Genomic DNA, 24,498 nt, shown 5'->3' on the forward strand with positions numbered 1-24,498 from the left:
ACTACTTTAAAATACAAACCAATGAACTTTTCTACCATAAAAGTAACTTTTATGTACTATGGTAACATTTATTTCTTCTATATTTATATTATATATATATATATATATATATATATATATATATATATATAACATTTTCTCTTTATAAGGAAACATCATTTTATCGGTCACTCCTGATTACGAATGGAAACAAAGTTGATATAAAAAAATATATTTTCGCGAAAATTATTTTTACTTTCATAATATTTTGCTTAGGGTAACATTTTTGAGTATCAAAACCTATCTCTTTACAACCCCCTCTTTTTCATAACCTATCATACTTTTGTCAATCAGAGTCATTTTCTGTAGGCTATTTTTGAACCCGGTCAACGACGGGTACTTCTGCTAGTATATATATATCTATATCTATATATATATATATATATGTATATATATATATATATATATATATAATAAGTTATAAAAATATATGGTGATTAAGTAACACAGAATATTCCGCGTTTCCTATATGCTAGGATTCGTCAGGCTTATATATATATATATATATATATATATATATATATATATATATATATATATATATATATATATATATATATACTATAATAATTAAATACCTACACACACTAGTGTTTCCTCCTTTCGGAAATCATCAGTACAGGGTGTCACGATTGACGACAGTCGGGAGATCCGAACCCTGGCAACAGAAGTCATGTCTGGCTCTATTAGCAAGGACCCGAACAATTCGGCTACCGACAACCGCGAGAGATACATTTTAAATCAAACATTTTAAAAAAATATTTTTAACGTCAGTTAGACTGATCTAATCATTATATGATGAGTTAAGCATCTGAGCTAAGTTGACCGACTTTATTACAACTGAATGTGCTCAACGATAAGAAACACGTTTCTTAAAGGGCTGACATATATATATATATATATATATATATATATATATATATATATAACTTATGGTATATTTTCTCTCTCTTTCTCTCTCTTGTCCACCCCCAGTCTTCGTAGCAAACTGTGATGTAATAACCTGCTGTCTACTTCTTACTTTGTCCTTTGGCAGTCGTCTGCACTGACAAAGATTAACAGTAATGCCAAAAAGTGTGTGTGTTTCTACACAAAGTCTTCAACACTATAAACATATCATTCGTGTGGATTTCTGAACAACTTAATTGTTGTGGCGGCAGCTCACACGTTGGAATCTACGGGAGAGTACATCATATATATATATATATATATATATATATATATATATATATATATATATATATATATATATACATATATATATATATAAGGCTTAACAGCACTTATTTCATGGTGCAGAATCATTCATGTAATTATTATGTCCATTCTTGGATTTATTTCGCCTTTAATTCATCAGCAGAAAACGCACTTATTAACTTTAAAAGAAAATATGGGTATTGCCACATCATTACAAAATCCGAAAATTAGGAGAGAAAATTCGAATATCTAAATAGAATATATGTTTACTAAAGAGAATATATTATCTGTAACAAGTTGTAATATTTGAAATCAGAAATTCCTAAACAATGTTATTTCCTAAAAAAAAAATCATCCATTATATTTTAGACTGTTTTTTTCTTCTTATGCTTGCATATATGCCGTAGTTTAGTCCTAAAGTTGGAATCTTTGAGCAGGAGATATTAAATTATTGAAAGGACATTGCTAGTTTCGTTTGAGAAGAATCCGCCTACGATAACTTTTTTCTACACGCGACGGCGCCACCTTTTCAACGGTTGAATATTAAATTGAAGTAGATAATCATCATTTTGCAATTATTTTCTCACAAAAGCATATGTTTCTATTTTACCCTTTAGTGACCTTTTTCCTGCCCCCACTTCCCACTCAGAATATAGCTAAAACGTTTGCTCAAACGAACATATTCGTTTGCCTTAGAAACAGAAACAGGGCTCGTTAACACCTTCCCCCTCCACTAAATGTCATGCTTCTACAAGCTATCTCTTTGCCAAATACTCTCATGGTCGTGCTTTCTACGCTTTATACTTTAAAACCGTCAAAAAGGATTCTTATTATACTCCAAATACACTTCTTTATTCATGATACAGAAACTGAACGAACGGAGCCTATTTTAATGCCTCCTATTTTAATGCCTCCTATTTTAATGCCCTGCCCAAGCAAGTTGTGTCAATAATAATCCACTTGATTGAAAAGCAATAATTATTTAAATCTGCGTTCAATAACTTACAAAGAAACATATAAAAAAAACAAGGATTATTTTTTAATAGCATCTTCTATAAGCTCGTTAAAAAAATAAAGACTAAAACTGTTACAAAGATGGCAAAAATATGTGAAAAACAGTTTAGGCTAAAATGACACAAAAAACAAAAAGTCAAAATAAATATTAGTGACACACTTTTCATTAAATGAATAAATAAAAACAGCGTATCTTTTTATAATTAAATACAATACAAGAAACTTTGAATTCACACAGGTTATCGAGTTTAGATACGGTTGTACATGGTCATATAGCGGGGTAGTAGAGTAAATACTAATACCGCAAAAAACTACTACTACCACCAACACCAACAACACTACTACTACTTCTAATATTATAATAACACTAAATTTTAACACCCTTTTTTATTCATTTTTCTCTCGGTCATTTTTTCTTTCTTTTGAATAATCAAATAAAAAATAAATAAATAAGCAAATGAAAATCGCAAAATAAAATATGGAATAGACAGTTAAGAAGTGGAGCTGACGACCTCAAGTCGCCTTGGCGTAAACACTTCGTAATGCATTACAAACGGCCCAGAATCCGACTACAATCAAATGTATATTTTCTATTTTACGTTGGTTGGATATTACTTAATGGAATTTCAATGTGATGGAATAGAAATATCCAGTGTACAATAACGTGGAAAGTTGAAAATCACCATCTGATTCGAACCATATTAATCGCAATTGCTTTAGACCCACACGTAAGCATGGTTTTCACAAGTAAAAAGAAAATAATTTAAGACTGACCTCACTGGCGTCGCCGATGTTAACTGTTTCCCCTGTCTCTGCTACGTATCCAATAATCCCTTTGCCCCAGTGTGCCGTGATGGCCTCATCGGTTGTCGAAGGCAACAGGTTGGTTCCAGAGTGAACATCAAATATCTTCGACACCAAAATAGGTTTCTCTTTAATAGACCTATCGACGAGAAAAAGGGATCCCTTGTCACCATCCACCAGGATGCTAATGTTGGCGATTATCTTTGCACTCAAGCTGGCCAGATTCAAATCATTGGAAATCTCCTTGACAATCTCCAAGAAGAACTCACGCTCGTTCATATGGAACAGCTCTCTTTTCATGTCGATGTCCTTGCTCGGATAGCGCGGCAGCCGGATCTTCGACTGGATCAACATGCCGAGCATATTCAACGAGGTCGGCGGCAAGGAACGGAACTGCCTCAACTCTTTTAGACTGTTTCGTCGGGCTTCTGTGTTACAAGTCGAAGGACAATACGTGCGGAACATGTTTCGGAGCTTCGACTTGGCGAAGTCTTGACGAAGGTGTTTCTTCGAATTCGATCGGTGATGTTTAGAGTCGGGGAAGAAGTTCTGGTCGCTGTATTTATTATCGTTTGGAGAGGTCGGAGTGATGCTTTCTTGTCCCAGAGACCCCTTTCGCCCTGAAATGTAATCTTGCAACGGATGGAATCCATGGCTGGTTAACCACTTGTTAATGAGAGTCAATTCTGCTTTCCGAAGAAAGTAATCGTTGGCTGTTTCCGGGTTCGAGTCCAACCAGTCCTCGACGCTGCAAGAATTCAATGTGGGGTGAAGCCGATTCATTGTTAACAGAATAAATCAGAAAATTAACTTTGTCGGCTACAGGGACGAGTCTGCACAACTGAGGTCTGAAAAGAGATAAAAAAAACAAGAAAAAATAAAGTTTAATAATTAATAAAGATGGCGATATAAATACTAAGGCTTATTCAACTGATCCTAACTTAAATACAATCATATGAGGTAAATTCCAAAACTAATGCTCTCCAATTTTATTCCACACGAATGCATTAGAGAGGATATCAATAGCATTGTTATAATGACTAAACTTATATATATATATATATATATATATATATATGACCTAATAGTTTCATCTTTTTATTGTAGATATTGACAGTAAAAAACTTAATAAATCAACCCCTGTCATGGAAGTGTATCAAAAGTAGAGATGCCTCATTGAATTCCTGGAAGAATTGCATTGAGAATAGTGTTGGATAATTAACAGTGTTAAAAGTTAATTAGTCATTATCGATCTATTTATTTATCTATCTATTCAATGATATTCTTAAAATGATTTATATTGGGAGTTATTTATTGTTTATAAAATAAAGTGTAGCAATAGGTTTTAGCTGAAGATGTTTACACAAATTAGCAAGGTTAAATAAACAAAATAACCTTGGGCAGGCAGACGTGGAAAGGGCACACGTTATGGATACGTGTGCTTTTTTAATGATGACGAAACGAAATTGATGTCAGGAGGTCAGGAATATAAAGTCGGAGTTTAGTCACGCAAGTGAATAGACGTAGTTCAAGCCAGGGAGCGAGTCTGCGAAGAATAAGAATGTAGACGTGTAATGCAGACTTCTAGTGAAGACCACTTGAGACAACTGAAATAAATTTATATTTTAAAAATATCAAGTGTTGTTCTGTGGTTTCAAAAAAACAGAGGTCACAATTGGTTATGGTGTGGTCATTTCATGTTTCATCACGGAGGATAACAGTGAAGAAAGAAAGGTATGAAGTATATGTTATTATTCTTATAAAAAATGATACCTTATGCAATACTGCCGAGTTCCTCAGAGTCTTAGGAAGTAAAAGAGAAAAAGAAAAAAAATTGTTTACTAGTAGAACAAAGGTATAAAAATAAGGTTGGTGGAAAAACACTCGATCAGATTTAGTTACTAAGGAAAACAAACGTAACCTAAGGTGGGATTGTTAAGTAATGTGTGCAGAATTATTTGAAGACAAAGGACAGAAAAAGATACCTTGGAATTGATTATAGAAGTAGCGATGGGTTTTGTGACTGTTTTCTAATGGTTAGGCGTGGTGTGTGGACAGTCTTGTGTGTGTGATGATTGACGACAGTTTCGGGTTTGACACAGTGTACGCCAGGGCATGGGTTTAACCAGGTCACGAGAACTGTGAGATCGAGATGAGCTGATATCAACTGACGAACTTGTCCTCAACAGTGCAAGCAAAATATTGACTAAATATTAAAAATAACATAATATTCGCTGTTCAAAATAGATCTCTTCGGTATGGATACACACAGTGGCTTATACGATGAATAGTGCACCTATTGCAAGTTGTATCGTCTATACAAACAGCACTTAGCGTGATACTTAATCAAGCTAGATGATTGGTTGCTTGGTCGTTTTTGTTTTACGGCATATCAACCCTTTTAAGGTTACCTAATGCCGAATCCAGTGATTTTTGAGAAATATTTTTTAATATAATATTTTTTCAAGTCGGTTTTTGTTTAACACATAGTTGAGACTCTAACAGTTACTACCACTCTGGGTCAGAGTGAACCTGAGAGCAATGGTAATTAAGGGGTGGCTCTATATTCACCAAAACCCGCACGCTTGAGGCCTCACCATCGGGTATAGTTTAATGTCCTATCCAGAACCCAGAAAAGATTAATTATTGTCGTTGCATCAATTAGGAGATTGCAATAAATAGAAAATAATATATTTATCTGCTCAATTAGGAAGAGGAAAATTTATATTCTTAACTCAACATTTCAGAGGTAAAAGAGATTAAATGGAATATTCGAATATCTATGTATCTCATATAGATAGCAAGTGTTAAGCTCTAGGAAAGGGAGCCCTTAATTCTTTTTTTTTGTAGATCTTCGACTAAATTTAAATAAATTAAACTAACAGTTACTGTGTCTTCCCCCTACGTTTTTCACAATATTGTATATTTTTGTGCACGTCTTTGATGCAAAATGAAGGAATCTTATTTCATTTATTTTTGCTCTTTTGTTAAATTACTATCTCTCTGATGATAATGTCAATTGCTGAGTGTCCAAATTGCAAATTAATTATTTTTTTAATAAACAATGAATAATAGAATAACTGACGCTATTACCTCTTTTGTAAAGTTCGTACAATTATTAATACTTAGGTCATTTGTAAGGTCTTTACGAGCAATCTTCCCTCTCTTTTCATAATATGTAAAACGTTGCATAGGATTTATCATCATGCTGATCGCCTCTTAAAGCTCAGCGTTTCGAATACCAGCCCTATGTAAAGGCATGTGTTTATAGTCAGACACAATACGACTAATCCTATTTTTGCCAACACTTAAAAATAACGATTAGAATAATAATAATTGTTATCAGCGAGGTACCGAGGATAGTGAGTGAGGTGATAATCACAATGAGTAGAAGTATTAAAAAGTAAAAATATTACTGGTTTGGAAAACAGACACGCAGGTTTTCACTCGGAATTCAACAATTAAAATTAATTAGCTATATTTAGTATTTCCGCATAATTAATTTCATTTCAAATTAATAATTCAATTTTGTTTATTGAAAATATAATAAAAAAAATAGAAATATACATTGTTAAATAGTGTGTAATGTAGTAAGAAATGTTTAGTTAGTAGGCGATTAATCCCTTCCTATATATATATATATATATATATAATGAACTCATTTTCCCCTCTAATTTTGACCTTAATAGGATTAATAATTAAGACATTTTATGCAAATGTAATACGCACAAACTGCAGCACAATATCTGAGGGGTGTTATAGGCCTATTACCTATCCACGTCTTCGATAATCGTAGATTCCTATATTCTATCTGCTGAGAGTTCACTGCCAAAATCGGTAAAGATCATTGGAAGTGGTAAAACCTTTTCTCTCTAATAAATTCCTCCTTCCACCGCCACCACTTAACACCCTTGCGGGATCGTCCACAAGAGACAGTTACGAAGGAACACTGGTTTGGGTTTTCTTTACTTCGTAGTTGCTTAAAAAAACTGGAATGGGATTTTAATTCTACTGGGTGAAATGCACCATGGAGTTAACCGAATCGAAGGGTTATTTATGCCATTTTTTTCGCTTTATTTCGTTTTGTAGTTGATTAAAAAAACTGAAATGGACTGGGTGAAACGCACCACGGAGTTAACCGAATTGAAGGGTTATTTATGCCATTTTTGTTCGCTTTTCGCTATGTTTTTTGCTTTTTTTCCGAACACGTCTGTCATTTTCCCCCTGATATATGCTTTTTGTTTTTCCGCTGTGTTTTTTTGTTGTAGTTTTGGTTTTGCCGATTTTTTAAAGAAGTTTAACATCGTTTTTATTTTTATTTTTATATTTAAACAATGTTATTACTTCGCTTATTCTTTACTTTACCACCACCCCCCGCTTACACATACACACCTCCAAACAACCGTCAACGCCGGGTTCCCCCGCTAGTACTTAATATAATAAAACCCTTAACCCCTATCCTCAAGTGACCTTTGCGTTTTGACAGGTTGTGACTACATTGTAAGATATAATAAAAATGAGAGAAAAGCCCAGGCTGTCTATTATATAAATGCAGGTGTGCCACGATGTCGATCCTCTGACCTTTATTATTCCTGATATCAATAAATGATCTCCCTGATAAAATTGTCTTCGGCATGGATATACTTGCTGATGACATCACGCTCTATAATAGACTTGAGGGAAAAATTAACGGATGAACAAATGTCTAAGGAACTGGCAAAAATCTTAGAGGAAGACCTCCAATCTCTAGTGCAATGGGGCTGATACTGGAGTATTCAATTCTGACAAAACTGAGCTTTTTTCGTTAATTACAAGAAATGTTCTCAATCACTGATTGTGATGGTTAGCGATCTATTATGTGATGGTTAACGATCTATTATGTGATGGTTAACGATATACTAACTAAAAGTTCTTTGTTTAATCTTCCAGGCTTAACATACACATGGAACATGAATTAGAACTAGGACATTGAAGTCATTGCCAAGGCTGCTGCAAAGAAAGTGGCGCCTTTCTAATGTGCAAGGTTACTCTCACTTGAGAGTATCTTATACCTCTACAAAGCAATGATTTGTCTATGCATGGGGTGTTGGAGCAGATCTGGGTTGGTGATTCTGCCACTAGTCTCTCGCTCTTAGAGGGAATAAAAAAGTCACCAACCTAATAGGTCTCGCTAGAATAGCAAGCACTAATATCTGTGCCATCGTCGAAATGTTTCATAACGCTTCCTATTTTGCAAGTACTTTAATAGATTGTGCTCTGGCGAACTCAACGCACTTGTGCCCCTCCACCGACGTAAATACGCCCGACTAACCCGACACGCTGCGAAATCCACCCCCTACTCTGTAGAGATGCTTAGATGCCGGTAACAATCTACTCGAATAGTTTCTTCTCTCGAACTGATAGATCTTGGAATCCTCTCCTGGCTCTCATTTACCCTTTCTGTATTGACATGAAAATTTCTAGTGTAATGTGATCAGATATCTCGCTGCTCAACCCACTACATTGTATCTCAGTAAATTCTGTCACAAAGGGGTAAAATAATGGTAAACCAAACTATTACATATAAAGAGATTAAAAATATAAAAAAAGATAAATTATTGTTTACGTTAAATCTATATAGAATAAAAGGTCACTAAATTTGAAATTTAAAACATTGTTGTTTTATATTTATTTTTTTAAATATGTTTAAGTTTACATATAATTAATTAAAACAGTACAATCTAAATATAAAGTTGAGTTTTTTTTCTCACTCTTACATTTGATATGAAAGCCTAAGTTTTCTATTTTAAAGTTATGAAGACGACCTTTTTAATATAGTCAATCATGTATATGCAATCAACTACATGAAGGTTAACTAATTTGCATATTCGTTTAAAACTGAGCGTCGATTAATTAATTATTCATTTTTATAGGTTCTTCTTAGATTATTGGGTTCATTGTATTATTACGCTGCATTCTATCCATGCACAGTTTCTCATTCTGCAGAAGTGCGTATAATCTAAAATGCAAAAGTTCTAACACACACACACACACACACACACACGCACACACACACACATATATATATATAACTTTGTTGTTGTTGTTGTTGGTGGTGGTGGTGGTGGTGGTGTGGGTGTGAAAAGTCTTTGCCAAACTCCTTTCCGAAATTTGATATATAGTTGAACCTGCAAAATACATTCGATATGGTTTTAAGAGGGCAAAAATTGCTGGTAAAGTGTTCAAATTTAATATAAAGCAGTTAAACTAGGCAGAAATCATGGACTAAACCTGGTTGCATGCACAAATCTATGCCTTTAGGTTGATGTAGCTTTGGTTTCGATTCTAGCTGATGGTACCCAATTCATTTTTTTTATATCAGTACTATATATTAAGTATTATGTAATAATCGATAGAAAATTGGCTCTATAATAATAAGTACGTAGTCTGTATGAATTAAAATATTATACTTATTATATTTAATATTATATATTATTATATTATATATCGTATCTGACAACTAGGCAACGTCGGGCGGCCTGCTAGTTTCATTATTTTTCTCAGTATAATAAGATGAGTCAAAGAGGAAAAGTTTACAAAAAAATTGTACTTAAAATTTATAAACAAAAAGTGCATTAATCTAAACTCAACAAAAGGTAGCTTTGCAAACTTGTATCCTGCTTTTATGATTTTTAGTTAATAAACTATAATCTATTGTGACATCTTCTGGGCATCTTCGTTATTAGCTTTATCATGGAGGTGTTTTACTTGATTAAATTTTATAAGATTCTAGAATATTTGCTCCTGTTCTTGCTTTAAACAAAACAAAGAATACAAAACTCGAATTTTTTAAAGATCTTTGGAAGTTTGTTTACAGTGCGAGAAATTTTGAATGTGTTTTTGTGTGTGAAAATAAATAACAGCTGACAAGAATGTCCTGCTATCTTCATTTTTTCACTCTGATCATTCTCTTTGCTGATATTTCCTTGCTTCGCCACTCAGGAAAGAGCAAGTTCTTCGTTGCAATCATAATCATTGATTTTTTTTATTCGAAACTATATCTATATATCTATAAAAGTGAACGTGTCTGTGTGTCTGTGTATCTGTCTGTCTGTGTACATTTCCCTACTCAATAACTCTGTCAATGTTTGGTCTACAGACTCGAAATTTGATATACAGTGTACTGAGATTCGGGAAAATCGATGTGATCGGTTTTCGGCCAGAAATTTCGCAGTGAAAGAGTCAAAGTTCAACGATTTAACCTTTTAGAACTCTACTAAACTCCTCCAGCAATTTGGGGTCCACACACTTGAAATTTTAGATATAGGTTTTATAGACACGTATCTAACTTAATAAATTGATTGGACTCCTAAACAATAAATTTTAAGGGGTCATAATAGGAGTCAAAGTTTAAAAAATTAACCCTTTTTTGTTGTTTCTGCTCAGCATACACCTCCAAACACCCGGACAACGCCGGGCTGAAATGCTCGTTAAAATATAAAATCAAAGGAATTGCTTTTGATGAAATCATACATTAAATCCGTTGCCTACCCGCTGGAAAAATGGTGGGATCTTTCTATCGATCCAGTAGATATCTTACTGCTGATGCAATTCTCTATCTATATAAGAGCCAGGTATGTCCAAAGATGAAGTACTGTTGCCACATCTAGATAGGAGCTGCTAGAAAGGACTTGTCCTGCCTTGAGAGAGCTCAAAGTAGACTTCGTAGCCTCGTACGGGATGCCCTGTTCTCTTCCCTGCAACCTCTTTCTCATAGAAGAGCTGTTGCGAGTTTGTCCCTGCTTTATCGTTATTTTCATGGAAAGTGCTCGGCTGAGCTCCAATCTATAGTCCCCCCACGCCAGACTTTCACAAGAAACACCCGTCTAGCAGAAATAACTATCATTAATTTCCCCCACTCTTTATCTGTGCCTAAACCTAAACGTAGATTCCATGAACAAAGCTTATTTCTTAGAACTGCACGCCTGTGGAATTATCTTCCGTTTTCCTACTTTCCAGCTGACTAAAATATGATTGTCTTCAAGTCTAACGTAAACAAGTTTTTGATGAATCGTTTCATATAAGTTAACACATTTATCGAATCTCCATTACTAACGATTACTATATTGTCCAATTTCTACTGTACACTCTTTAACCCTTATCCTCAGTTAATAAACATTTATGAGTCCAGCTCGTTGACGGAATAGTAGACATAATTTTGGTAATTCCAAATGCCACAAAACACGTAAAAAAATATTTTAATTCCACCATATTTTCTCTTTTATAAAACGCGTATTCAACCTACCAAGTTAGAGATAGGATATTCGTATTTTTTAGCATAAACAATATAAATTTTACTTTCGAAATTAAGTGCAAGTTATACAAAAATTACAATCCCTATATTAGTACGTGTGTGTTATTTTCTGTCATTATGCTTACATCCTGGTCGTTTAATTGTTATGTACTCCCATTTCTTGTAATAAATCATTTAACCAAGAATTCTTCATACTCTGCTTAAGTTTAGATTATAGCTGATGGCGCTCATTTTTTTTATAAATAAATTTACTAAGAATTTTTTTATATTTTTGGTTTCGATTTCGATTATAGCTGATGGCACCTAAGTAATCTATATTTTATAAATAATTTTATGAAGAATTCTTCATAAGCTTTCGATTATATATATATATATATATAATATATATATATATATATATATATATATATATATATATATATATTTTATATATACATATATATAAACATTATATATAATATATATAAATTATATTATAAATATATATATATAAATATATATATATATTATATATATAAATATATCTAAATATAATAATATATGTATATATATATTATATATATATATTTATTTATATTTATATATATATATATATATATATTTATATATATAATATTTATATATACATATATATATTATATATATATATATATATTTATATACATATATATATATATATATATAATTATATATATTTATATATATAATATGTATATATATAATATATAATATTATTATATATATCAGAAAACAGAAACCAAAACTATATATATATATATATATATATATATATATATATATATATATATATATAATATGTATTCATAAGTTTGGGATTCGGTTTCGATATATATTTATATATATATGTTTATATATATATATATATATATATATATTAAATTGTAATTCAATGAATTTAAAAAAACTCTCATTGAAATGAAATGAAGTGGTTGAGTTTCATATCAAAGAATGTTTATTATTCTTAGCAAGACAAAGAATGTTTTAGAAAGTTTATCTCCTTAACCTATAGGGTTTCGATGTCTACCATCTCATCAGAGGAGTGAAAATATTAGCAAATAGTTATAAAACTATTCCGAAGTATATATATATATATATATATATATATATATATATATATATATATATATATATAATATATATATATTATAATCGAAACCGAAACAAAAAACTATATATATATATATATACATATATATATATATATATATATATATATATATATATTCATAAGTTTGGGTTCGGTTTTGATTCAAACTGATGAACCCACGTCATATTATATATATATATATATATATATATATATATATATATATATATATATATATATATATATATATATATAATACATATATTATATATATATTTATTTATTTTTTTTTTTTTTTTGGAAATCGCAACTTTATAATATATAAAAATTGGTAGAATATTAACTCTATAATGATAGATAGGAAATCTGCAAGAATTAAAATATTATATTTTAGCGTCGTTTACGACCGGGCGTTCGTACTAGCTTAGATAAATACCTTTGCTGTTTTAACAAAAACGCTACAATAATATCAGGGTGTCCCCATTTACCCTGAACATCTACAGAATGTCAACATCAATATTATTACATATGAATGAGTCTCCTGTGGAATTTCCACACATCCTGCTAGTTTAATATTATTATTTTTTTTTTAGTAATCATCAACCATTGTTAAAATAGTAAACTTTAACGCAATGTTTAAATGTTTATTTTAATTTAATTTATTTATTTAAACTCAAATTGAAATCGTTTCATTTTAAAAATGACAGAAGTTACACGGAAAATGTAGTATTTTGAAAATCAATTTGTAAAATAAATGTCTGTGTCTAAAAAGTTGTATATTTCAAACTATGGCTGCCCTTTTTACTAAACACGTTATGATAATTGCAGTATTATTATGTTATTATGTATATTTTTTCCAAATTTCAACACAATATTTAAAATATTTATCAATATTAATTTATTTATTCTTACGTGTATCAATATATGCAGATTTCTGTAAATCCATGTGAAGTATGTCTAAAAACGTGTAGTCCTTATTTTCGTATTATTATTATTATTATTAGTAGTAGTAGTAGTAGTAGTAGTAGTAGTAGTAGTAGTAGTAGTAGTATGATGTTTATTACCTTTAAGAGTTTTATTATTTCTAGTTATCTACATTTTTCAAAGTGGTAACACAATATTTGGACCAACTAAAACTAATTCTTTATATTTTTACATGCATCCTTTTTTATTGAATTTAATCAATCGAATTTGCATTTTATGACCAAATATTTTTAACGTTAAAATCATTGTAAATGAGCTTTTTGTAAATTGTAATTCGTTTATAATTTTAATAAATAAACCTGAAACTCAATATTTCTGTTTTTGTTTAGACGCTATGCTTGTGTTTTCTCGGCGTCTAAATGTGTCACGGATATATCGGGCTTTGCAATTAAACAAATATGGCGCTCATCGGGTTTTGCAACAAAATGAATTTTCGAAAACCATAAAACTGATAAAAATATCAAAAAGTATAAGAAATGTTGGATAATAGAGTGATTAAATATGAATGTTATGGTTGTCATAACTAAAAATATAGTGTTTATCAAGGAGAAAAGAAATTAAGCTCGCTACAACTACAAAATACAAGTGTGCACGCACTTATTGTTTACAATAAATGGGTGTATAAGCAAGTAAAGTCTTGATTGGATAACTAGCAAACACAGTACCACGTGTATATACAAACACAGGAAGTCACAGCAATTTCATGCAATAGCTTGACGAATCACTACGGTAATTAAACGCGGACAAATCTGTCTGGCTTAATTGCCATATATATTTTCAAAATCACTATATAATATATATACATATATATATATATATATGCATATATATTTTTTTTCTAGTATATATATACTTATATATATATGTATATATATATATATTTGCTAGTATATATATATATATATATATATATATATATATATATACTAGCAAATGTACCCGGTACTTTATGATGAAAGTAAAAATAAAATAGATAAACCCCATCATTTATTATACCATACCTGTTCATACCGAAACACTTTTCGCAATATTCTTTGGATCTATATTAAAAAAAAAACTTGTTAAACTTTGTGACATATTTCCATTCTATGGAGGTCAGGCGCGAACGAACACCCCATAATTTTTATTATACAGTATTTCTCCAAACTGTATAATAATTATCAAAGTATATTTACGCAGATAGTTATGAAAAGTCTTTATTAAAGTTTGTGCCTATTTCCATTCTATGGACGCCAAGCCCGAACGCAGACCCCACAATTTTATTATACCAACCCTATTTAAGTTAAAACATACTTATCAAAGTATTTCCGTGTATATCTATTTCAAAAACACTTTTAAACGTTTTTTTTTTATAATGTTTCAATTTTTTATTTCTATACTTTGTGGACCAGGCGCCAACGCAGACCCCACGATTTTAATGAACCACTGTACTGCCAGATCAAACATACCCATTCCTGTGTCTCGATACATCTTCTATCATTATATGTAATCAGTTTTTTTTTTAATAGTCAACCATATAGGAGCCTATTCGTGACCAGACACATACACACAGACATTCAGCTTTATATTATATTATATATATATATATGCATATATATATATGTATATATATATTTATATTATATTATATATATGTATATATATATATACATATATATATATATATATATATATATATATATATAAATATATATATATATTCGTTTCGACGAGTGATCTTTCTTGTTTTGACTGGTAGGTTATATACTATGGCGCCGAGTGGTTGTTCTTCAGCCATATTCTCGAGTGCTTTCCATCGATATTTCTGATCATCCTCAGGAGTGGTTGTATTGTTGCTGTTCTTTATCGAGGCTGGGGTGTAATTTTATTTTAATTATATTGGTTATATAGGTAGGTGCAAGATGTATAGGGTGACTTATTTTTACTATTGATTTTCTTATTTGTTTTATTTTATTATATATTTTACGTATTTATTTAGTTAGTTATTTATAAGATAATTTAATCAGACATGCATAAACAATGACTTGCTGTCAAACTATACATACATATATATATATATATATATATATATATATATATATGTATACGTATTGATAGGCAGATAGGCAATATATAGATAGATAGATAGATAGATAGATAGGTAGATAAATGCATTGATACATACATATACATTGTTGCAAGGTATCACATACATACAAACATACATACACACACACACACACACACATATATATATATATATATATATATATATATATATATATATATATATATATACACACACGTTGTTGCAAGGTATTACATATTTTCAGTGCGGCAAAGCTATCCCTAGTTCGATTGCAGACCGGTAACGACAAAGATTGGAGCGTAAATGTTTTCGTTTCGATTTTTTTCTGATGGTTCCCAACTAATTTTTCAACAATCTTTACAGTTATTACTACATTGTGTAAAATAATCAATAGAAAATTGGTTCTAGAATAACCGATACGAAATCTGCGTAAGTACTATAGAATATTAAGCGTATTGTACGGCCGAGAAACGCCAGGCGGCTTGCTTATTTACGCACGCACACACACACACACACACACACACACACACATATATATATATGTATATAGTAAGTTATAAAAATATATATGCATATACATAAGCCTGACGATTTCTCACGAGAATGGAACGCGGAATATTCTGTGTTGCTTAATTGTCATATATATTTTATAACTTATCTAGCTCTATGTATTGAGCACTGTTAATGTACATACTAAAAATTTTCGCATAAAATTACATTTTCATATATAAATGTATGTGATTACATGAAGTAGTCATGTATATATATGTATTAGTCCTCGCGCGAAAGAGCAGGACACAGAATGTTTTAAATAATAATAATAGAATAACAATAACAAAGACTTTCGCTGGCGAGGACTACTATTGAACGTAACCAGTTATACAATCCTTTTGAAATTTTCATCTCTATTTTTCTCTATAGGTACTGAATATTTGTTAATGAAACTTATATGAAATATGTTCCTTATTAAATTTTAAAGATTTTCTATTCTGAAAGAAATTTTTAAAAAATTTAGTCTAAAAAAGTTATTTTAAAGTTTTTGTTTAAAAAAATTCAGATTTTCTCATTATTCAGACCTGTATTAGAAAGGGGGTTGCTAAAATGCGTTGTGGTGTGAGGAGAAATAGAAACTGAAACAGAGAGAATATTCAGACCTGTAATAATACAAAGAGAGGGTTTCAAAATGAGTTGTGGTGTGAGGAGAAATACAAACTGAAGCAGAGAGAATATTCAGATGTAATAATACAAAAATGGGGTTGCAAAAATGGGGTTGCAAAAATGAGTTGTGGAGTGAGGAGAAATACAAACTGAAATAGAGAGAAGGAGAGTTTTAAAATATAATCTTAAAAAGATAAGATACAAGTTAGAAAAGCATTTCATCCAAGGCATGAAAATTGTTAAACAAACTGCTTTTACTATAGGCTTTAAAAATAAAGGTACAAGATTCAAGTTGAAATTTATTTACCTTCAAAGTGCACTTTTATGAATTTTACAAAGTAAGGTATAAAAACATAAATTGAATAAAAAAAATTACCTTGGATTTATTTTATGTAACGTACATTTTGTTGCAATTTAAAAACATTGTCTTTCATGTAGCAATTAAAGATATAGATATAAAATGCCCAATGATTTTTAATAGTGCAACAGAATGTACATTACATTAAATAAATCCAAGGTAATTTTTAGATTCAATTTAAATTAAATTTTTATACCTTACTTTGTAAAAGTTATAAAAGTGCACTTTGAAGATAAATAAATTTCAAATTGGATCTTGTACCTTTATTTTTAAAGATAAATAAATTTCAAATTGAATCTTGTACCTTTATTTTTAAAGCCTATAGTAAAAACATTTTGTTTAACAATTTTCATGCCTTGGATGAAATGATTTTCTAACTTATATATATATATATATACATATATATATATATATATATATATATATATATGCATATATATCGGTAGTATGTTTGTATGTGTTTTATATAATATGTGTATTCAATCGGGAAACAATCTCCCGGAGTGCGATTCCCTTATGAATTGCAATAACTATTGCAGAGAGATATTTCTAATTTGAGATTCAAGTGAGATTGAGATATATAGACCACCTTGACGATTCACAAAGAAACTCTTCTTTGGTCAGCTGAAAAGAAAATATATCGCGTCCTCTGGGTCGTCCATAACTTTCTTACATCAATGAGATGAACAGAAAGATAACCCGGAGCGATGAAATGTTTCCATCAAAACAGCAGAAAATTGACAGAAACGGCCATGAATGGCGCGTAAATTGCATCAGAAAACTGAATACATTAGACGAAAAAGTTTGGAAGAGCGTAGAAGGCAACGTGCAATGCGGAAGATCAAAGAGTAATTCTGTGGGCATTAGAGTCCATCGATTTGGCCATTGTGACTGTGGGGTTCCTAGTGGGAGAAGAAGGGGAGCTAATGGTTTGGTTATCGAGAGAACAAGCACATAGATATATAATATGTACACACACAAACACACACAAATACACACACAAATACACACACACGCACACACACACACATATATATATATATATATATATATATATATATATATATATATATATATATATATATAATTAATGCATATATCCCAGAGAAAGTGTTTCATGGCAAAGAACTGATGATCTCTCTAATAACATTGGTACTATTGTTTTGTCATGTAAGTAAAACTATTCAGCGGTACGGGGCATTAACTGACTTACTGACAATTGTTCCGACGAAGGACACTTTTATAAATATAAAGTATTAAATATTTTTAAGACACTTCCCAGACTATGTGCATGTGTAAATGGAACATTTAAGTAAAATTATGTATAATAACAACAAAATTTATTATTTTACAAAGGAGTACAGATAATTGTTAAAGTATTTTCCATAACCCATGGCCTTTCGATTAATGGATCATCTCATCAGACGAAATGTTGTTATCAAAATTTATACGAGTATTTAAGAATTGTACTTATTAACACATTGATTTATATTTACTGCATGGGAATTGTTTTATAAACGTTGATACTAATATGGATTTGGAATTTATATTTACAATATTGTACAACCTGTATTTTTACTCTATTTCAGTATTATATATATATATATATATATATATATATATATATATATATATATATATATATATATATATATATACAGGGGTTGGGCAAAAATTAAGAAACACCTTAAAATCAACAACATATATTTTAATATGGTGTAGGTCCACGTTTAGCGGCAATTACAGCCTCAGTTCTCCAAGGTATTCATTCTTACAAATTGTGATTTGTTTCCACAGGTATTTTACCCTATTCTTCAGCTAAAACATATTCCAGTTCTTTTAGAGAAGATAGTGGCGGAAATTTCTAACTTGAATCTCTAAAATCGACCACAAATGTTAAATAACGTTGAGATCTGGGGGTTGTGGTGGACAAATCAGATGCTCAACTGCATAGGAATATTCTTTGTTACAATTTTTAATAAGTCTACCTGCATAGATTGGGGTATTATCATCTTGAAAGATAGTGTTTCCCTTCCGGAAAGAGTTCTTGAACTATAGGATAAACTTGGTCACCCAAAATTCCTAAATAGTCCCGACTGTTAATTCTTCCATGAAAAGTAATCATTGGTCCAGTGGATTCCCATGAAATAGCACCTCAAATCATCACATAAGCCTCGCCATGCTTAACAGTTAGGATAATGCGTTCTGGATAAAATGATCTTTCCGCTGTCTCCAAACGTATACTCGGCCAATGTTCGGAAACAGGGAAAACGATAATTCATAAGAGACAATCATTTTTCCACCGTTCGAGAGACCAATTTTTGAGGTTTTTGCACAACTCTTATCGCTTTGACACATTTGTCTTTGAGAGCAGAGGTTTTCTGATTGCAGCTCTTCCGTAAATTTGTTTCCAGATTTGTTCATCTCTCTACGAACATTTTTTAAAGGAACCTGGGTCCTGTAAATGTTTATTGAGCTCTGCGGTGATTTTAAAAGCTGAGGTTTTGCGATTTTCTGTAACAATCCGTTTAAAAGTCCGACAGACTCTTTCAGACATCTGTATCTTTCAACCAGAACCGTGCTTTTTTTTAGGACAGTATTTTTTCTCTTTTAAAAGCAGGCATAGCTTTCGAGACAGTGCCTCTTGAAACGCTAAGCATTCGCGCCGTTTTTGTCACACTAGCACCTACCATACGAGCTCCAACAATTTGGCCCCCTTGGAAGTCCGTAAGGTTTGCCATTTTTATAGGAAAAGATTTTGATATACTTAAATATCTGTAAAAGAAACTTACTTTAATTAAGCATGCTATATGACATAAATAATAAACAAAAAAGCATTAAAATATGTCAGGATTTGATTGTTAAAAACAGGTTCAGACGTTGATGTCCAAAAAGTTACGTGTTTCTCTTATGTTGTCCAACCCCTGTATATATATATATATATATATATATATATATATATATATATACATATATATATATATATATATATATATATGCACATAGAAAAATTACATGTATTTACATATATATTATAATATAGTGCTTAGTATTATTATTAAATATATTTTCATGGTAAGTAAGATATACAGAACTGTTTATGTTCTGTTCTAGTGGGAGATCCTGAAGTAATTAACGTGAAGACATACCCCAAGAATGTAGCCTAAAATATTCTACATAATTTATTATATATATATATATATATATATATATATATATATATATATATATATATATATATATATAAGGTGAAGGGTATTCAAAAGTGATAACTCATGAATTTAACGATGTTAAAAAGAGTGGTCAATCAAAGAAGAACAAGAGATTTTTATTCACATGAAGAAATTGACAATGTCGCGACATTGGACACGCTAATGTTTCGGATTCAGTTAAGACCAGAAGTCAACGTCATGTGACTTTCCACAAAAGAGACACAGCCTCAAAAACTTTTAAACGTTTAAATGTGTATTCGCGCATGTATAGAAGTCGCAGGTTTAGTCGACTTACAAGTGCTAAGAAAAGTTTTGCGGGCCGCTGTCTTCTGTAAAAAGCAACCATTTATAAAGTCCCCTGAGGAGGACATCTGGTTTTAAACAACCATTTGTCCAAAACATTAACATGTCTAATGTTGCGACCATGTAAATATTTTCATATTAATATATATATATATATATATATATATATATATATATATATATATATATATATATATTATAATATAAAGCTGAACGTCTGTGCGTGTGTCTGGTCACGAATAGGCTCCTATATGGTTGACTATTTAAAAAAAAACTGATTGCATATAATGATAGAAGATGTATCGACGATCAGGAATGGGTATGTTTGATCTGGCAGAACAGTGGTTCATTGAAATTGTGGGGTCTGCGTTCGCGCTTGGTCCCCAAAGTATGGAAATAAAAAATGAAAACAAAAAACGTTTACAAGGGTTTTTGATATAGATGTACATAAGAATACTCTGATAAGTATGTTTCAACTTAAATAGGGATGGTATAATTAAATTGTGGGGTCTGCGTTAGCGCCTGTACTCCATGGAAATATGACACAAACTTTAACAAAGATTTTTCATATCTATTTGCGTAAGTATACTTTGATAATCATGTTTCTCTTTGAAGAAATATGGTATACTAAAATCATTGGATGTTCGTTCGCGCCTGACCTCCATAAAATGTAAATATATCACAAAGTTTAACAAGGTTTTTTAAAAGGGATGAGGGTCCACAATAACACTTTAACTTTAAACTTAATTCGCGTTAGCTTTTATTTATTTTTTTGAGTTGAATCATATTGTGTCGAATAAATTCACTTCATAAATTCACATTCTTATTAAAGTGAAAGTAAAAAAAGTCGAAATTTTAAACAATTCTCGACACAAATTTTGCATAACTCTGTTATTTTCCTTCTCCACTTGCATGTGGCACTCTTTAGAAAATAGATAAATAGATAAATAATAAAAAATAAGAGCCGTACTTGTTATCCTGTCAAAAGAAGGATAACTCCTGCTCACGTGATTACGTGTCTCTTTAAAAAACATTTACACAACCTTTTTATTTTTATTTATATATCTATTTAAGCTTTTTTGTTAGTGTACTAGAAGGAATTCAGTTGATTACAACCCTTTCTGTGTGTTCTTTACATTACAATAGTACAACCCTGAATGCGACGGTCCAATACTACACCGTTCAATACTGTAAAACTGAAACGAAGCTGTTCTGTTGAAAATAGCGCCATTTTCTTCTTCATCATATTTATATCGATTCTTTGCTTTAAAAAACTAAAGTAATTACGTGTTCACTTTTTTAATATCCCATTTTGCTGTTTCGGGTAATTTTACTAAAGTAAGTAAAGCTTCATTATTTTTCAAAACTCTTTTTGTTTCTTTGTTTTTCGATATTTCGTCGATATTATTTAGTAAGAGTGTTTAGCAGAAAAGCCAACAAACGACTACCCGAAAAAATATACAAGAAATAAATTTTTCCATAGTCAATAAAAGTTCAGTTCATGTTTTTTTTTTGTTTTGAAATAGTTTGTAATGCTCTTTACTTGAAACAATTTCAGCGAACCGAAATTAAAACGAAATTTGAGGCGATAACTACTTATATGAATTTGTATATAAACTATACATGCCGTAATCGAATATTTCTCAAGCACAAAATAACGGAAAGCATTAAAATATGTTTATAAATATTCCTTAAGTTTGTTTTCCTTTGTGTATTGGTATTCATATTAAAAATCTTTTTTCTTTTTTCTATTAGTATTTATTCGCTTCCCCACGAGAGTAAAATGTGACACAAGGTCGTTTTTTAATGTTGGGGAAAGCCAGCTTCTTCCAAATAAGTGCCAAAGGCGCATTCTCGTAAGGACAAAAGAAATAATAATTGTCTCAGTATAGTGTAGCATCAGAACAGATACTATACTTTGAGGTATCACATCTTTTATTCGGGTTAAAACACAAACATTAAAAAAATTAGGCACAAGGCCAACTCAAAAGGGGGAGAATTTGTTGGCTGTTGTTATATCAGAATACAACAAAAGGTTATCTTAGCAAGCATCCTCTTTCACCATAATACCGCATATACCCATTCGTACTGAGTTGCGTCCTTCTAAGAACCCTATCGTTTAAAACATCTTTAATGACGTGTAAAAGCAAACAAGATAACAATAATGATATTACAATAATTCATTTGTGTTGATGGCAGGGGAAAAAAAGTACAAAAGTGATTAGTAGCACCCTCGCTGACATACGGCCAGTATCGGCGGAGTTCGCGGAAATTGAAGAAAGCGTGATCAGTCGTTTCTGCTGTCGTTGTTTCGCAACGGGGACAAGCAGACGACTCTAAAACACTGGAACTACTTTGTTGAGAGAAAATGCATTTCGGATCAATCGCCAGGTCAGAGAAAACTCTAAATTGTTCAGATGACTTGAACCAGGCGCCCAACTCCACATAGAGCAGATATCACTCCGCTGTCAACCCAAACGTACCGATAGCGAGTCGTCGGCGGTCACCCCACACTGTGGAGTTCCCTACGGGTAGTAGTCTCAAGGTCGCTGGACCTTGGTAGACGTTTTAGCGCGACTCGCCACTCTTTTAAGAAGGTAGATGCTTTCCGCGGCGTGCGACGACTCTCGATAGAGGGGCAGGAATGAGGTCAGGAAAGGCAACAGTAACCGTAAAGTGCCACGGTTGATCTTCTTGAAAGTAGTCGCTAAGGAAGGACCTGTTTGTGCACTCAGTGTTTTCCCTCGTCCAAGAGAAGCGAGGACAAATGTTTGACAAGAGCTTTTAGATGTTGTGCAGGCAGAGGAAGTACGGCCAGTCAGTAAAGGATGAGAAGGAATACGTACGCGGTGTACACCTAGCTCTACCCTTAAAGGTAGGTTTCCAGATGAAGGGTGCCGGGAGGTTTGCGTTACCGCTCCAGACGCCCAACCACAGTTCGACCGAGTTGCTGCGGTTTATCTTGGCTCCTGTGATTCTTTTATACCGAGCGAGCGCCTCTGACACGATCTCGATGTCGCGCAAGCTCGACACAAAGACTACGACGTCATCGATGAACGCGAATACTCTGGCGGCCAGGCCGCCATGCAGAGCTATTCCGCGCAGGGCCGAATTTTCCTCTTCAAGTCTCAGCTTCTAACACCAGGACGTAAAGCAGGGGCGACAGCCGAGAACCCTGACGAACCGACCGAGAGATAACAAAGGGTTTCGAACGCCTTCCTTTGACTTGTACGACAGTCGTGGGCTGGCGATACATCGCCGAAGTCTGGTTTAAAAGCGGCGGCCTCTAAGACAAATTCCAGGAAGCGATGATCGACCCTATCAAAAGCTATTGTCTAGCCAAAATTGATCAGTACGGTATCTGTGTCGTCTTCTACCCCCACCTCTAGGATCTACACTTTGATTTTGTCCCGAATAGCAAGAAAGAAAAAAAAAAGTCAAGCCTTTTTTCTATTTATCTGAAAAGAAAATACAACTTTGTTATGTATAGATCGTGAAACTGCATTCATCTGCATAAGATCTTGCTAATTTTCATATTCTTTTAAACATTAATTTTAATTAATTCCCTAATAGTTTTTCTCGGTTTTCTTATGGGATGATCATCTTTAGTTAACTATTACTTGTAATTATATTCATGCAGATATTCTACATGATTTATATTTGCGTAATGTTTGCGCAAAAAGGTTAGAGTAAACCCAAACCTATTTCCAGATATATCTATATATGCGTCTTTATTTTTGTTTAAAAAATTTGTCTACCTAACTCCCCTGTCAGTTTTTTTATCTCATACATGAAAATTAATATATAGGGTATTAAAACCCATGCGAAACTTTATATTTGGATTTTTGCAGGGGAAATCGGTGCAAAATTTTGAACATTAAAAAAAATGGAATGTGCCAGGCGAAGGTCGAACGACGGAATTACGAATATGCATGCGTAACGTAATAACTACTGGTTCAT

The 24,498-nt window shown here is 31.8% G+C and overlaps 1 protein-coding gene across 1 annotated transcript in view; it reads right to left on the reverse strand.

Moving 5' to 3' along the window:
• The window catches only part of LOC145258141 (dual 3',5'-cyclic-AMP and -GMP phosphodiesterase 11A-like), a 1,328,815-nt gene that overhangs the window by 1,039,011 nt on the left and 265,306 nt on the right, over nt 1–24,498 (reverse strand). The window contains exon 2 of the mRNA XM_080115926.1: nt 3,025–3,902. Within this exon, the coding sequence (XP_079972052.1) occupies nt 3,025–3,837 (813 nt within the window). The 5' untranslated portion in view covers nt 3,838–3,902. The remainder of the gene's footprint in view (nt 1–3,024; nt 3,903–24,498) is intronic.

Source organism: Euprymna scolopes, chromosome 33 (assembly GCF_053919585.1).
Source record: "Euprymna scolopes isolate OS-2025 chromosome 33, ASM5391958v1, whole genome shotgun sequence".
NCBI classification, from domain to species: Eukaryota; Metazoa; Mollusca; class Cephalopoda; order Sepiida; family Sepiolidae; genus Euprymna; species Euprymna scolopes.